The 17,762-nt window shown below is 37.7% G+C and overlaps 1 protein-coding gene across 6 annotated transcripts; it reads left to right on the forward strand.

The window, feature by feature from the left end:
- Positions 1-1,159: 1,159 nt before the first annotated feature.
- LOC143371629 (uncharacterized) lies at positions 1,160-16,054 on the forward strand. 6 transcript variants are annotated; one of them, XM_076817025.1, is made up of 14 exons: positions 1,161-1,755; positions 2,387-2,571; positions 2,812-3,244; positions 5,185-5,324; positions 5,498-5,625; positions 5,697-5,833; positions 6,506-6,624; positions 7,279-7,402; positions 8,157-8,388; positions 8,530-8,703; positions 10,113-10,283; positions 10,376-10,458; positions 10,948-11,083; positions 15,914-16,054. In XM_076817025.1, exons 2-13 carry the CDS (start codon positions 2,388-2,390, stop codon positions 11,075-11,077), a joined length of 2,055 nt encoding a protein of 684 aa, XP_076673140.1. In that variant the 5' UTR covers positions 1,161-1,755; position 2,387; the 3' UTR covers positions 11,078-11,083; positions 15,914-16,054. The 6 variants fall into 6 exon arrangements, with proteins under 6 accessions (XP_076673144.1, XP_076673145.1, XP_076673140.1 ...); XM_076817026.1 differs by lacking the exon at positions 15,914-16,054 and having other exon boundaries at positions 1,161-1,518; positions 1,614-1,755; positions 10,948-12,338; XM_076817027.1 differs by lacking the exon at positions 15,914-16,054 and having other exon boundaries at positions 1,161-1,407; positions 1,614-1,755; positions 10,948-12,338.
- The last annotated feature ends 1,708 nt before the right edge of the window (positions 16,055-17,762 follow it).

A 17,762-nucleotide genomic window follows, 5' to 3' on the forward strand; every position in this document is an offset into this window, starting at 1 on the left:
TGTAAAATACGGCGATTACGTCGAAAACTATTGGGATTGGCATGTTGCGAGTTGCGATCCTCGCCCTAGCGGCGTTTAGCGCAAGCTCTTAAAGCGCGAAGTTCGAACTTTAAAGAGTTAAGGATGTTTATTATATTAGAAATTTGCCTTCGCCTCCTTTCTTATCGCTTGGAAAACAATGTATTGATTAAAAAAAAGGAACAAACGTACGAAGAAGCCTCTTTCTTCGCCTCGCAATTCATCAACGACGTTGTTAAAGCACAGACGTGATACAATAAAGTCCGACCTTTGATCAATTTTTAAATATCTTTGTTTCATTTCTTAATAGTTCCGGTTAATATTCAATAATTGAATCTAGTTCAGTTCTGTAAGCTTTATTCGATTCAAAGTTATTGGTTACAAGTCGTTTCGTTCAATTAACTTCACACGTTTCGCAAGCAGCTCCACGGACACCGGACCACATAGAAATTCCCCCAAACCATCAGAATTCTCCAGCCGACCCGCAACAGGCAAAGCTGCGATACCTGGTGGCGACCTACTCCTTACATCCTCTATTAACCTAGTAGCTAGTAAAGGATGCCGAATGCTTAAGTATTTGCTTAAGAATAAGTAACGACTAAGAATACCGCCCTTAAGCTTAAGATCGTCTTAAGTCTTATACATTTGCTTAAGATGCCGCATAGATTCATAGACGTGACTTAAGATAATCTTAAGGTCGTGCTTAAGCATTTGCTTGAGGAAGATCTTGTTCAAATAAGTAAATGCTTGTATGACGTCACATGTTCTCAAGCCATCTCAAGCATTTGCTCAAGATGCCGCCTAGATTCATAGACGTGACTTAAGACTCTTTCAGACTTTAAAGACGTCTTAAAGACGGCTTATAGACGACGTGTGCTATTTGGGATCTTATTAAATATAAGCAATTGCTTATTCTAAGCAAATGCTTAAGATCATCTTAAGCAACGTCTATGAATTCCTGATATCTTAAGTGAAATACGATCTTCTTCTAGAACATGATCTTAAGCATTTGCTTAAGAAACGTTTGTGAATACCGCCCCGAGTACTGACGGAACGGCCACGGCCGCGTGATGTTCAGTGGCGCTGTGGTCGGCGTCACGGACCCTGGTATCATAGATGGGAATGCCGTTTTCCATAGCGTGTCCCGGGCGGCAGGAGTGGGGTCGCCAAGTATTTTGCACGTATTTGCACGGCAGTGTATATATCGCAATCCGTTCACAAAATCCATACATTTTAAATAAAAATATATCATGTGAAAATTAAAATACTACGGCAAAAAGAGGAGTGAAGGCAATTTCGAGAAGCAAGCACATACCGTGTTCATGGATATTAAATTCATGCTGCAGTTTGTTGTACACGAACATAATGGTGGTTCTATGCCACGGAAAGGTAGCATGCTGCATAATCAACGGAGATTTCCTAACATTGAGCGTAGTTAATGAAAATTACGATTGATGGTATCATAGTTGCCAAATATTAGATTACTGAAAGAAACTCTACGTATATCCTTTTTCGATTTTATTGTTATTACTGACATAAGAATTTAATTATATCGGAATTTTTTACACGGATTAAAATTTTATTGAAATTTCAAGTGATCCGATTACGAGACTAATATTGACGCCCATAGATAGCACGACATAAATGACAGTGATGTATAGAAAATAAATATCTTGATAAAAATGACGTGGTGAAGAGAGCCTTATCGTTTTATAAAACCATCGAAGAAATTGCAAGGTACATATGCTTTTCACGCATCTCTTACAGTTCCTCCTTGATATTGTTACAAGCATTTACGACAGAAATAAGCTGAACTCGAAATGCCGTTTCTTTCCAACATACTCGTGAAAAACAAATCTTCTGACAACTAAATTCTCTTCGAATAATATGACGTACGATACGATATACAAACATTTTCACTGCATGTTACTGCATGTTGCGTGACATGCAGCAGTCCGTTTATATATCGATGGTTAATATTTTTCTGTTCGAAATATACACGTTCACGAAAAGAAATTCCAGAAGCCAGTAAGAAACAAAGAAAATAAATGTGTATTTTTTTATTCGAATCTTGCGTTTCTGTTGTTCTTTAACGTTTTATTTCGATTTGTTTATTACATCATTCATTTGGCTTGGACAATCAAACATATATATATGTATGCGTGTGTGTGTATATTTATACTTTTGTATATTTTTGAGAATATATTTTAGAATATTTATATTACAAGAGCGCGATGATAATAATGCACAAAGAACTGTAAATTCTATTAGAATCTCTTGTCAACAATATGTTTACATTATTGGTGTATATGCTTTTTACTTTACTCACTTTTTACATGGATATCAAATAATTGAACTTGTGAAATAGGATGGAAGAAAGTACAAGCTCCGAAAAGGTTTGGTGCAAGACTAAAGCAGAGAAACAAAATAGTTTATACCATGGAGAATCTACAACTCAGTCTATGGAGGATAATTCCACTTCTTTAGCAGATATATTTGATACAGCATTTACATCTACAGTCGATCCCTCTCCGCAATCAAGATTTAATTCAGGTACAAATGAACCATTAATAACATGAGGCACAGACATATCTTTACCACATTATGCATATTCAACGTAACCGATGTTTCTTCTTTTATAATTCAACTGTTCCTTACTTTCGACAAAATTATTTAATCAACATTATTAAGTGATGTATTTTTAACAAAAATTCCATATACATATTTGTGTGCGTGTATATATGTATATTAAGAGGTCTCAGTGAATTCAACTTTTGGTTTCTTCATTTGCAGCCAATGAAATGGAATATGAACACTTATTTGCGGAAAGTGATAGAGACGAACCTGAAGTAGCTCCTATTAATCCTTATGTAAATCCACCACATCATTCTTCTTCAGACAATAATTTTGTTTTTGGAAGTTATTTAAGTGGTCCTCACACAGCAGGAGACTCTCACGAATATTGGCCATCTGATCGTTTAAATTGTAATATGTGTCAAAACAGGCAAGAAAGAAGCACAAAACAGGAATCTCATAGTCGCCAGTTAGGAAACGCGTGCGAAGAGAGAGCTTGCGAAAATTACCGTAAGAGAATTTTGCACGAACGAGATCCGCCGGTTAAGCATAAAAGTAAAAAGAACGAGGAACATAAATCATCGAATGATCAGCAATCCGATAGTTTAAGTATAGCTGGACCGTCAAGGTTATCAGATGGCGTTTCTCACAGGTATGTGCTTTAAGTTACAAGGGGACATCGCGGTAGTGGTAATCACTTTTGGAACAACAGTATTTGGGGGTTGTACTACTCGTGTAGTATGAAAATACCATTTCGGCTTTCCGTTGAATGGGCCTCCGTTTTCGAGATATTGTAATTTAAAGTTTTGAATATTCTTCCGAATGGCTCCAGTGGTCGATCGAGATTAGGTTTGGAGGGAGGAGTGGGGAAGGGGAATGGACCATAAATCTAAAATTGTAGCTTCGGGTATTTATTAGTTTCCAAAATATTAATAAAAAATTAGTGTTAATTTTTTTTAAAATTTTTTTTGAACGTAGGTGCAGGCACCCCTACCCGGCGACCCTCCCGTCCCTCTAAACTGTTTTACGAACTGCTGGACGCGTTCCCCTTACCTTCGCGTGCTCCTCAGGCGCTGGAAAGGCACACGGAGGTAATTAGCTGAAATTCAAAGTCAATTTTGTCGAAAATGAAGCGCGATATTAAAAAATTGTATTGTATATTTTCGTCATATTTTGGTCTGTAGAATCACCCCATAGAATATTGACTATCAGTAGAATAACACCCTATATAGTAGGATAGGTCACATTCGCAAGTTGCTGGTTCAAATCTCCAAACTCACTTCGGTTCGCTACCATGCTTTACTGAAAGTTCTTACTGAGTTTGAAATACTAAAAGTTTTTTTATTAATATCTTGGAAGCTAATAAATTCCCGAAGCAACAATTTTAGATTTAGGGTCCAAACACCCTCGCCACCCCTTCCCTCAAACCTCGTGTCGATCCACTGCGGCCATTCGGAAGTACAGCCAAAGTTTTTAACGTACGTATCGTGCTCCGATGGAAAGAAGTCGGTCGAGAAACTTTAGGGTCCGAATAACGGGTCCGAATAGTATATCCCTATTGGCTGGCGCGACAACGTCGACGAATACAAAGTAAGCAAACGGTACACGGGCAGCGGGAGCCAATGCGAGCGAAAAACCCCTCTTGCCCCTGTGACATTTCAACCGTCTTCTTTCCATCGGGCCACAGTAGTAATCTCGGTATATACCATCTATAGTAACCTGCACCAGAAGGTTCCGTGGCCACAACGGTAGCGCGTCAGATTGTCGCGCGGGCGGCCGGGGTTCAAGTCCTCCCCCCATATTCCCCCCTCCTTTTTTTTCTTTTTTTTTAAAAACAATATTTCCCGTGGAAATATATTTTGTGGATATTACGTATTATATAGTACATTACATATTACTCTACGCAAATTTTAAGTTTGAAAATGCATTTGTAACATAACGTATTATTCTAATCATCTCTTTCACCGGTGCTTTCATATTCTTGTACCTACTGCGAAACTATTTCATTCCGAAACTCTCGACACCTACGATTGTCGAGCAGGCAAAGAGGGATAGTCGTTACTTCTGACCGTAAGGGTGGTCTTATATATGCTCAAAAGAATGGTCGAATATCTGGTCGTTGGAAGCGAGTAAGTCTTGACAACGATTTCTGTGTTTGTACTGTATAATCAGTCTGGTAATGCATATTTCGTTTAATTAATTAATCTTTGTACAATACTTGAGGTGGAAACAGTGTTTAAAAAATGAAAAAAAAGAGTGTATTGTGGGGGTCGAAGTTGCGGGGGATTTGAACCCTAGCCGTTCGCGTGATAATCTGACGCGATACCGTTGTTGCCACGAAACTTTCTGCGGTGTAGGTTACTATAGATGGTATGTATCTGGTTTACTACGTACGTTAAAAACTTTAAATTACAATACCTCGAAAACGAAGGCCCATTCAACGGAAAGCCGAAATGGTATTTTCATACTACGTGAGTACTACGACCCCCATATACTGTCGTTCCAAAAGCAATTTCCATTACCGCGATGTCCCCTTGTTAGCTTTCACTCGTTAATACCTATACACATTTGTTTCTGCTTTTACTTTTTCAGCACAACCAGATCAACCAATGGGAATGTCTTAAATAGAATTATGCAGAATATTGAAAATAATGGTGCCAACGAATCCAATACTTTATATCACCCAGTTTTGCCAAATACAATTAACTCTCAACAGCATTCTACTCGTACAAGTATTAATTATTCTTTTATAGCATCAATATTAAATAAGAAATAAGTCAAAGATGAAGTATTTATTCACGGTAACAGCTATTGTTCGAATCGTCATGTTACACGTTAATGATACATTAATTAGGTTTGTAAGTAACAAAACATTTTCACAGACTGTATTTGTTCGCATGAATAGGAAATGATGATACGCCGTCAGCACCAGATCTACAATTAGATTGGTCCTCCAGTAGCGACGATGCCACTAGCAGTGACGACGAAGATGGATCGGTTGAAGTCCTTGGAACAGTAAATCACAATAATAAAGTAAAATTGCTGAATTATATCCGGATAAAGTCCGCCGTCAAGATTAAACTATATATACATTCATTTAACAGAATTGTGTACAGAATAACGAAGAAAGTAATCGTCCAGTGACTGTGGTTGATTTAACTGTGGAATCAGATGAAGAACATACCCCGTCTACACCTACAACTTCGGTGACAAATTCATGGACAACAGATTATGTACATAGGTATGCAGAACAGGTCATTTAACCCGCCGACGGGCGCGCGTGTTTACTCAGTACACGGAGGTCAGTTTTTAGCTCAAAAAGCTGTTTTACCGCGATCTATTCTACTCAGCACCTCTATGTATTCTTCCAGCGGACATTTTTGCATAATGCTACGTACTTGTCAGGTTCAAATTTAGTTTGGAAATGTCTCTGATTGAATGAAAACGAAAGTATGCCGCGTATCCTGCTTACGAGCGCGCCCGTGTACTCACAAGTTTCCCAGGTGTCCGCCTCCGATTGCTTTGGTTTTTGGATATGTTTTAGAGGACAGAAAAATAAGAAAGAGGTGTCTTTTTATTTTGGGGGGTGAATACACCCCTGAAAAGTTTCCAGGTAGTCGTCTCCGATTGCTTTGGTTTTTTAAATTCTTATGAAATGTGAGGGGTGGTTTCACTCCCTAAACATACAAACAGGCCAAAATAAAAGACACCTGTTTCTTATTTTTCTGTCCTCTAAAACATATCCAAAAATCAAAACAATCGGAGGTGAACACCTGGGAAACTTGTGAGTACACGACGCGCCCGCTCGTGTAAAACATTTAGGCGCGACTGCCGGCGGGTTAAATACTCGTATATCATTGTACATTATCCAATTTATATTTTATATGTTTATCGATTTCAATAATCATTTTAGTGGGAACAACTCTTACTGCATGCATGGTTCACCAGACTATATGTATCATGGCCGATGTATGCATCATAATTACAGAATCCCAATTCCAGTTATACCTGTAGGATATGGTCAACTACCAGGTAAAATGTTTGTTCACACTATAAAAGCATACTCTGTAACGTTTAAGAACGGAAATTATTTTTGGTGGTTCCTCCGCATGGTAACTGTATCAGTATTTTAATGTACAGGGTGATACTCTCGGTGCGCCTGATCAAAGAGATGTCGCCTGGCCAACCGTGACGAGGTTAACCCCACGTGGTGCCTCTCCTAATTTATGGATTTCGACCCTCGAAGGGGTTAGAGTACCTATTAAGAAGTGCAAAATGTCCCGTTTCCGCAGTTCTGATCAGATCTCTGCGAAAACGGTGCCAATCGATTCCTTATGTTTCACCGATGAAAACCATACCAAATATCATGTAAATCGGACCATTTTCAACGAAGTTAGTTTGAAATTATGTAAATCAATTTTTCATGTAATTTCCTTCACTATTGTCCGAATTACGTCGTTCTTGGAGTCAGTTTCATCGGCGAAACATAAGGAATCGATTACCACCGTTTTCGCAGAGATCTGATGAGAAATGCGGAAACGGGACATTTCGCACTTCTTATTAGGTACTCCAACCCCTTCGAGGGTCGAAATCCATAAATTAGGAGAGGCATCACGGGGGGTTGACCACGTCACGATTGACCAGGCGCACCTAGAGAATCACCCTGTATAACATTGTTTTTTATAGATACGCCTACGGGAGTGTCGAGGACACGTATGCATCCTATGCAAGAAAGACTATGGGTGATCCAACAGCGAGTACAAGAACTACACAGAAGACGTCTCTATGCAAGATCTTCGTCACACCACACGTTAGTATAATAATAAATCGACGCCATTTGTACGTACAGTAGTGCCTGCTTAGCTGGCCGAGGTTCGGGACCATATCTAGCCATCTATCCGGGCAGGTAGAGTTCCAAGAATTCGAGTGAGCGATTGAGAAACGTTCAGTGTGAGTGAGATAACCGATTCCTGGCACGAGATAGTGACGTCTTAAGTCGGTAGGTTGTTGAAACAAACATGCTTGGGCGTTGGGAAGAACTGGCGGGAATAGCGACGGCTAGCTGATAGGGCAGAAATCCGATCATCTAACGGGGGACTACTGTATCTTAATATATAAAGCAGAAAGCTTCTGTATCTTTGTGTGTTTGTCTGTCGCCTAAAAACTTTCGAGCGATAAACTCTGGGATTCCGAAATGTGCCTCAGCTCATTATGACTGACTAATCCAGATGAATGTGATTATTTTCACAAAAAAAACTTTTTTTCTTCTAAAATCAGAATCTAAATTTCGGGCGAAACCGAGTAGTCAGTGGCGGATTTAACGGGCGGCCGATAAGCAGTTGCCACCTGAGCCCCCGCTCAGAACGCCCCATCTGAAAAACAAAATTACGATTTTATCCAAACACTATATTTTTTTTCTGTAGTGCACTTAACCCGGTTTTAGTAAACTACCTCTTTATTTTCCCCAAAAGTGGCCCCTTCGGAACGTTTGCCACCTGGGTCTTTTCCCTTAAATCCGCCACTGCGAGTAGTAAAGCTAGTTATGTAATAACTTATGTATTTAGTAGCACAACATCCTGTGGTCCACATATGCATCAAGCATCTCAACATATGTGTAATAATGGCACCACCAGTCCTTTGAATAACCGCTGCAACGGATCGGAAAACATGACGTTTGCAGAAAATTATCTTCCACCACCAATTCTGCCACCACCGCAACAACCTACTGTTTATAGTCATCCAGAGGCCAGAGGGCCACCGAATTTCAATCCGAATTGCCCTGTACAACCTATGATGGTAATTTGATATTTTCAGAAAAATTCTATTGCTCAATTCGAGGATTATAATATATAGAACAGTTCACCATTAACAATGTTAAGCTTTTTTCAGGAATATGACTTTTACTTAGATAATTTATATACGGTTTTCTGTGCGCAGGTAAATTCTTTGAGTGGTGTTGTAGAAATGAATCAAACGCCACCAGTAATGTTGCCTTCGATGCCACTTCATCGATATGTGCATCATCATATGGTTCATCATTACGGCCATCATCAGAGACCATTGGACCCACATATGCATGGCGTTGTTCATATCAGTTTTCACCCCCGTTTGGTATAGTCTTAAATTCGATATTTTAAGCTAAATCCTATGTAATAAGACGCTTAAGGTGGATGTTCGTTTGTTAGCTCAGTTCGTTGTTCGTCATAACTCTTTCCGGAGGCTTTTTTTCGTACTTCCCGATGACCCACAAGGTTCAGATTCGGCATGAAGTTTCCTCGGCACCCAAAGATGCCGCAAAAAATCCAAAACCTGGAAAATTCGATAACGGTAGTCCCTGTGGTCTAAAACAGGTGTTATGTACAATGTAGTAGCCGCTACTGCATTGTATGTAGGCCCGCACAGGGGTCGACTTCGAGCACGAGCTGAAAGACGAAGCGAAGCAAAGTATCGTGCTTTCGCTCGCTCACGAGTTCTCTCACTTTCGACCGAAGGATTCCAAGAAGTGAGGAGATGAATGTGCCCTTTATTTGGGCTCTCATGGAAGCAAACGAAAAAGCGGTGTTGTAAGAGTGAATATGCTCCACAAATATCTTGGATTCGGGGGCTTTGTCACACATTAGTTGTTGTAATAATATCGAAAATTATTTTGTTTCTAGGGGGGAGGGGGGTCTCAAATGTCGCCGGGCAGTGATTCTGGGCATGTATGTGACTTAGGCCCGTCCAAATTCCCTTCAGGAGACTAATTAGACGGGTACCCTTCTGGTACCCAAAAGTTGTAAAATTTCTAGGGGTGTGCGGGTACCCGAGATTATAGTCTCGGGCCGGTTCGGAAAATTTCGGGCGGGCTCGGGCGGGTAGCCGCAACATACGAATGTTCGGGTAGCTCAAAATTTTCGGGCTTGGTTGGAAGAAGTCGGGCAGGTTCGGTCCAAGGCGTTATCGTCGTCGATTACTTATACAATCATCGGACATAATTATAAATTGAAACGCTCTGATATATACGAAAATTTTGCTGCTCTTCCTATAGTTCACTGAAGACTGAGCGTCATGCATTGTCAATTCATTAGCTCGGGCAGCGTCGTGTCCCAAAACATAAACATTATAGATTCGTGGAAATGTAACTACACAAGATTTCCTATATTGTCAATAGCAACTATAATTGTATGAGTAATTGACGACGAAATACGACGATAACGCCTTGGACCGAACCTGCCCGACTTCTTCCAACCAAGCTCGAAAATTTCGGGCTACCCGAACATTCGTATGTTGCGGGTACCCGCCCGAGCCTGCCCGAAATTTTTCGACCCGACCCGTCTGCTCGAGTACCCGTACTTTCGGGTACCCGCACACCCCAACAAATTTCATATTTCGCAGCAAAAATTGTTTCTAGGGGGATTTCCAACAAAAATTGTGGTTATCTTAGGCGCCTCATTATATAGGATAGTAATGCCTGGCGAAGACAGGCTAAAAAACTAATTGTTTTATAATAGTTTATACAATACATCTTTTTCAACACGTAGCAAGGGTCTCGTGCACATGATGTGATGCCACTAGGACCTGTGATGCCACTTTCACCTCCACGTTTTGAAGACTATATGCGCCTTGTCGATTTACGACGTATGGCTCACATTAGTTGTGGAGCAACGCAAGAGTCAATTGAAAGTCATACATTCCCTCATAAGTACAAACGGGTAACGAATAATAGCATATACACATTTTTCCCCACATTATCATTATCATGACGATTTCGCATTTATGTTTACTGCATTTTTCGGTGTTGTAGGTCAAGAAGGTTGAAAATGGCGAAGATGCTATTGAAAAGTGTACTATATGTTTGTCTGAATTTGAAGATTGCGACAGTGTCAGGTACTAATTATTTTATATATTCTTGTCAAGACCTTTCCTTTTTCTAACGCAGGCTTGGGAATTAAGTGAACGCGGCGACAGATTTTCAGAGGCAACGCCTCCTTTCTCCCGCCGCGCGTCTTGGCCCTCGCAGCAGCCGAGGTGCTTCAAGCGCCTCAGGCCCGTGCCGTATGAACCGCGAGTGGCGCATTGGGGCGAAATTGTATCAATAGGTTTCCACATCGTCCCAGAGAGCACGATTTTCGATGCGTTTTTGTTTTGTCAACGCGCCACGCGCGGTTCACGTGGTACGTGCCCGAGACGCCCCAAGCACCTAGGCCGCCGCGGGGACTAAAACGCGCGGCGGGAGAAAGGAGGCGTTGCCTCTGAAAATCGGCCGCCGCGTTCACTTAATTCCCAAGCCTGTTCCAACGTAAACTTTCACTTACGAAAGATTATGTTTAGTAACTCTTTCAAAGAAATAACTTTTTACATTTTTTTGTTGTACAGGAGGCTTCCATGCATGCATTTATTTCACATAGACTGTGTCGATCAGTGGCTGTGCACTAATAAACGCTGTCCCATATGCCGAGTGGACATTGAAACTTTTCTACATAAGGAGCTTGCTACCACTGCATAGTTTAAGGTTGATTTTACCTATCTCTTTTCTTTTTTAAGTATGATCAGGTAATATTTGCATCTTCTAAAACACTTAAAAATATCCTATTCATGGATACACATGCGTCTGACATTACTATGAAGGTTGGTGTAAAATTTTTATTGTGAATAATCAAAATATCAATAACTGAACAGAACTAAGTTCCTGGAGATGTAGGAGGGGTTTGTTTTGATTTAACGTTATTATCTTTGCATCCGTGTCATGGGTATTAATAATATTGTATATAAGACACGTTAGGTTTGTTCGTACCGCGTTATCACATTAATGAATTTGTATTTTTTCTGATGATTATTACGTATACAAGATGTTCGGAAATTATGGGACAAGCTGAAACATACACATTCATTGTGGTGGAAGGGATTCTAAAGTCAGTTACCATTTTGCAATTTAAGACTTCGTTTTCAAAATAGAGGCGGTTCAGGATTAAAAATCCGACTTTCAACGCGAGCTGTTTGAATGCCACATATTTTCACTTGGAATTCGCAATGTTTCAGCAAAATAGCACACTCATTTTATATGCCCGACATTTCACATTTAATTGTACAAATTTTTATTCAATCACTGGTTTCAAAGAGCATCGAATGAAAACAAGTTTCACGATCACATTGCTCAACAACGCGTCGTGAGAAAAGTCCTTCGAGGGAATTCCCTGAGGGAATACTGATTGCTCGAAGTTAAGCTTGGCAAGGATATCGGGGTTTATTGCCGAATTCGGAATACACAAAAACTGTAGGGTAGGCAGTCGTGGAAGGTCGAGAGTGGTCAGTGGTAAGAAGTAGGGGTACATACAATGTCTTGCTTATTTGTAAGGGTAGCTGGGACAAAGTCTATTATACATTTCACCAATGACAGTGATCAAAAGAATCCCATTTCTCAATTAGCTCCCTTCACACTCTTTATGTATTCTTAAATCTGAATTGGTTATATTTTCAAAACGAAAGCTCAGATTAAAAAACGGTAAAAGATTGCTCGATTCTCTTTGCCATAAGGAGTTTAGATGTTTCTACTTATCTCACAATTTCGGAGCACTTTGTATAGTGTTCAGATGATAACGAAACGATGATGTCTAGCATTTGAAGTGATAAATGTCTTCGCGATTTTTTGTACCTTACTGTTTTATTATGCGTGATAAAGAAAACATGTTAATTATTGATATCTTGGCGGGCTCGCCAGTATTGTGACTTTTTTCATTGGAAAGGAAACAAATGTAAACTAATAAGAATCGTGCAAAAAAATACTTTATTTCCGTGTTACAGTAATTCTACTGGGTGCTATATTGATATAAATTCTATATACATACTCTAAACGTTGTAATGATTTGTGAAAACGTTAGAAGCTACGTATTGATACATAAATACTTTTTGAGGCTATGTAAACTTTCATAAGTTTTTATATTAAACGAGTTTTTTAACCGAATTGTATTTGCATAATTCTGCGAATATATAAAACAAGCAGCTGGGAAATTCCATTGACCGTTTACGAATTGGACACGTATTATTATTAAAATAATAAATTCTACCTTTGCTTAGATTTTCAAGTTTTTAATAATAAATGGAAAACAATTTTTCATAACAACAAATTTTATAAATAGCTGGAAGCCTTTATAAAAGAGTAACTTATGTCAGAAATAAAGGAGCATAATGAACAAATACAAGAATAATGTAGAAAAATTCTAAACAGTAAGTATAATTAAAGGAACGCATACTATCGCTAATTGTATGTGATGTTACTGTATTGTGTTATTGTATATATTGACATATATATATATACATGCGTAGCAGATACACACACATATACACACGCGCGTGCGCGCCCATGCAAACGTACATGCGTGCATGCAGTAGCATTGCATACAATACTTACTTATAGCAGTATATTGATCATATACAGTATAATATTGTATCTTTAAGAGTTCAGATTGAAAATTAATTTCATCTGTTCGATATGATATAACAGTCTTCACCAAGTATATTTGCAATAAACCAAAATAAGTTGCCTACTTTGAGTTGTTTTTATACAGACAAAGAATATAGACGCCTTTCCAAAGTAAATTTATCAGATAAATGTCCCTGATTTTTATACTGAAAGAAAATGTTAGTGCTGATGAGAATTTTCGTACTATTATTAGCAATAAGTATTGTGCTTACACGATGATTCTCTGTGTGTAACATCGGGGAAGATAGAACAGTATAATGCGAACGTCAAACTAAATCAACAATTGAAAGTCACTGAATTGATTATGCATACCTTTTCAGCCTAATTAGTAGAGCTAAGTGAAATATTAATTAGTCAATTGTCCTTGTTGAGTATTGCGAAGCACAGATTTTATAAATTACATCAAATTCTCATTTAGCAGATATATAAAAACACAAACATTTAAAAATTCATTTGATGCACAATAAACACCATTTACATGTGTTTTCAGTTCGAACTCGCTCATTGAAATCAAAGCTTTGCTATAATTTAGAAGGGAATTGCTGTAAAAGTTATTTACTGCAGGGCTGGGCAACTCGCGGCCCATGGGCCGCATGAGGCCCGTTCCCCGACTTGCCTACTCCTCTGGGCCGCAGGAGAACGGCCCCCTCCACACCTACTTCACTGTGATGAATTTCTCCTCCGGGTGCCGCACTCTCTCCCTGCCGGGTCTCGTGCAACGCCTGGAGAAAAATAAGTGGGGGAACCGGGGGCCCGACTCGTGCGGCCCTCGGAGTGGGGAAGTTCGACACTCCTGGTGTACGCCGTACCTATATATGACCGCACTCGTAGGAGTAAAAGGAAGGGACGGTGGGGGAACTGGCTGACTGGTAGTGGGGACCGTGCGGCCCGCGGCGGCGAACAAGTTGCTCAGCCCTGATTTACTGCACTCTGCGGGCCTTATATAATATTAAAATTGTAAATAGTTAATAGATTATAATATAATCAAAATGAAATTGAAATGTAGAAAGCAGCGGTCATGCGCAAATCTATCATCACCGAACTTCCTCATGCCTATATACCTACAAGAAGTAAACTGATAAGTTCCATGTTGTTACCATGCATAATTGCAATTGTAAAACATGATTTATCATGCAGGGAAAATAATATTCATAATCATTTTCAAATGGAGATCCAGTTTAAACAGCAATGTACGATACTGTTGAAGCTGTATGAGAAATTTAGAAATCTTACTGCTATCTAATCATTGGGATTATGTACTACTAATTTTAACGAGCAAAGAAAACATTTGAGGAATTAAATTACTTTAAATACACACTGTTAAAGTATTTAAAACGCGTCACTGTATTGGTATTTTAACTTGTGCAAAATCTGTTTTGAAGTTAGTGGGTAATTTGTTACCTTCGTAAACTAAAAGTAATTGAAATGTATGGAGTTTGAATTTCAGTAGAGGTAGGAACATACGTGTCGGAAAAAATCACCAGGATATTTACCACATTTACCATAGTGTTTCTTACTTGGGCATCTTTAAGCATAAAAAATGTGTTTTGTTTTATAAATATAGTAGTGATTATAATTAAAAACTGTGTTAGTAGTTTTACGATAGTTTGCTTAACTCGGCGGGAGGCGCTACTGGGTAAATTTACCACAGAGCCGCTAGTTGCGAAAATATGAAGACTGAGTTTTTGTTACAATTTTTTAAAGAACTTTAATAAAGATTTTAAGATATTTCATCAATTTTGTTTGATTCTTGAAACACTGTACTTTCACATAAAAATTACAAAGTTAAATAAAAAATATTTTCAAACCGTGGTTTTTTACGTTTCAATTTTGGGCATTTTTGACCCGGTAGCGACAACCTGTGTTACAATATGGGGCGCGCCTCCCGCCGGGTTAAATAATAAACTTGTATTACGGTATTATCAGAAGAATTTCAATATTTGTGTATCAAAACAAGCTGATAACAGAACAAACCTAATTTTGCAATTGAGAAATTGCAGAAAGTTTGCAGTAGCACGGTTTTATAAGTAAAAAATTTTTTATTGCTCTGCCATTATAGGCGGGGCTCCGAACTATTAATCGATAGAAAGCTCTTGTAGCTGTTCTATTTTATTTATTATTTACATGTATCTCAGTATTTGAGATATAAATTTTGTTATGCCAATGCAAATGCATACATGTAATTTCATTTGTATACATCACTGAAGGCGTGGGCGTTTAGATAGTGTCTGATGGAAAATTATAGTCTATGTAAATGAAGTTGCTGTTATAATTGTTCGAAAATACATGTATACTAAACGATAAATCTGAATAAAAGGAATGTATGTATTTGTGTGATGTTGATAAACTGGCCATCAAAAACTTATTTCTTGCATTTCTGCTGCATAACAATGAGTGGACGTGTAATTTTATATGGTTATTAAATATGTACATTGAGACACAATCATTTTATATACCTTCGTAAATTATAAGAATATATCTGATATATATGTTATTATAGGACTACAATCCTATAATATTAGGATTACGATGTAATACAATGTTAATTGTATTGATATATTGTTAAATTATTAGAGAAAAACTTACTCAAAATAAATGACATACAGAAAAGCAAACTATAATTATTATCAGGCATAGGAGGAATAGTACGACTGAATGTATAAGAATATCGTAAAGAACTGAATAGTTTAACTTTTCCTGTTTAAAATATCGAACATTTGCAACTTGGTATCATATTTTTCATAAAACTATGACATAATATGTTGAATACTTAATGTGTACTATAAAAAGTAAATTTCACTTCGTACTTGTTTGCGATAATAAGTAGGCAATTTAGGGAGTATTTACTTTTCATATTTTCAGAATAAATGCAGATTAAAGACCGATTCCAAATTTATGGTAAGATGGACGAGTTGATATATATTACATTCACGAAATACAATAATTGGAAGTTTTTTTCTTCAGTCGGATTGATGTAATAATCTACAATGATTTATTGTCGAGCGAATAAAAGAATTGTTTCAATGGAACTTGTTTTGTTCCTTTCTCAACTTTATTTATTGAATTTTGGTTACAAAGCTAATCGAGAAAACCAAAATTATTAGTACGAATAGATTTTTATCAGTTGAACTGTTTCTGTGGTTTCTACATCTTTTCACATAATCATGATTTGGCAGGTATTTCTTGACAAATTGTAATTGTTCTTTTCCTCTATTAAGGGGAGGTTCCGGTCTAGAGCCCCTAAAAAAGGTGATCTTTAGGAATTAATTAAAGGAAAACTACTATATATAATTTAATGGGATTTTTTGCATTGTATTAAGGATGTCTTAAATTATAGAAATATATTTTTTGTTTTATAATTAATCATTACAGACGGCACTGGGGAGTCGTTAAAGTCAAGGCGTCAAAAAATTGATCCAAATCGGTGGGACCTGTATCTCCAAAAGTTATTATTCGATTCGACTGAAACTTTTCTTATTTTGAAGAATATACTTCTGGCTAGGGTGGAAACCAGAACAAATTACAAAAAAAACATTTTTTTTAGAAAATAACTTCGGAATCACTTTTTCCCTATATTTCCATCCTTTCAACGCCTTTGAAAATTATAAATTTTCACTATTTTGTAATTTTGTCTGGTTTACCCCCTAGCCAGAAGTATATTCTTCAAAATAAAAAAAGGTTCAGTCGAATCGGATAATAACTTTTGGAGATACAGGTCCCACCGTTTTGAGAACACTGTTTCGAGAAAAACGCGTTTAAGTTTTACCTGAGCGCCGAGTGGCCGGTTATTGGGCCCATGCATTTGCCGCTACTCAAATGCCTATAACTTCGGGAATTTTACGAATTTCAACAAATCTTTTTAAACACGCATTCCTAAAAGGTTGAACATTCGAAAAATGAAATAAAAAATCGACTTTTAGACCGGAACCTCCCCTTAACTGTATTAACATTGTACACATACATATACTCAAGTGTGGTTTCCTTTTGATAACCACATGTTTAATAATAGGGTGGCTGTACCAGTAAATGAACACGTACCAGTGAATGGACATTTTTTATTAAAACGCGTCAAATAAGTTATTAAAATAAGCAACTAATTAATTAGAGATTTCTTTTAATTTCTTCCTTCATATCCAAATAATTTTTGCAGCACGTGGAATCAATTGCGCTGCAAAATCAATTGGCGCGTTTACCCTGCAATGAATAATAATATATTTTTCATCATAGAACGTTTTATCAGATCCAAACGTGAAGCAATTTTATTAGTTGAATACCGCTAATGGACATTTTTTTTTACAAAACTTTTGGCCAAGCATTTAGGCACACATAAATATACCAGTTAATCTTGTCTTACACGTATTAAGAAGTGTTAATGAAGCTATCATTGTAAAACTTCACATCTCAAATCCGCCGCAATCTCGAACTCTGAAATGCCAATACTGCAAGTATGTATTTACTTTTAGTCAAAAGTCGTAGTGTTAAGGATGTATCGGACGTACAATATTCGACAAAAGTAGGGGAGATCGGGGCTAGTTGATACGTTTTTCAGTTTTCAATTTTTTTCTTTTTGTATTTGAATTAATTACTTGATAACAAATATGCTAAAATATACTTTGGTCATTCCTCTTTAATATGTTGTGAATGAAAAGTTGAGAAAATACATACAAAATGAATGACAAAATGTTATTTGGACGAAGGTAAAATGTATCAA

Source organism: Andrena cerasifolii, chromosome 7 (genome assembly GCF_050908995.1).
Source record: "Andrena cerasifolii isolate SP2316 chromosome 7, iyAndCera1_principal, whole genome shotgun sequence".
NCBI classification, from domain to species: Eukaryota; Metazoa; Arthropoda; class Insecta; order Hymenoptera; family Andrenidae; genus Andrena; species Andrena cerasifolii.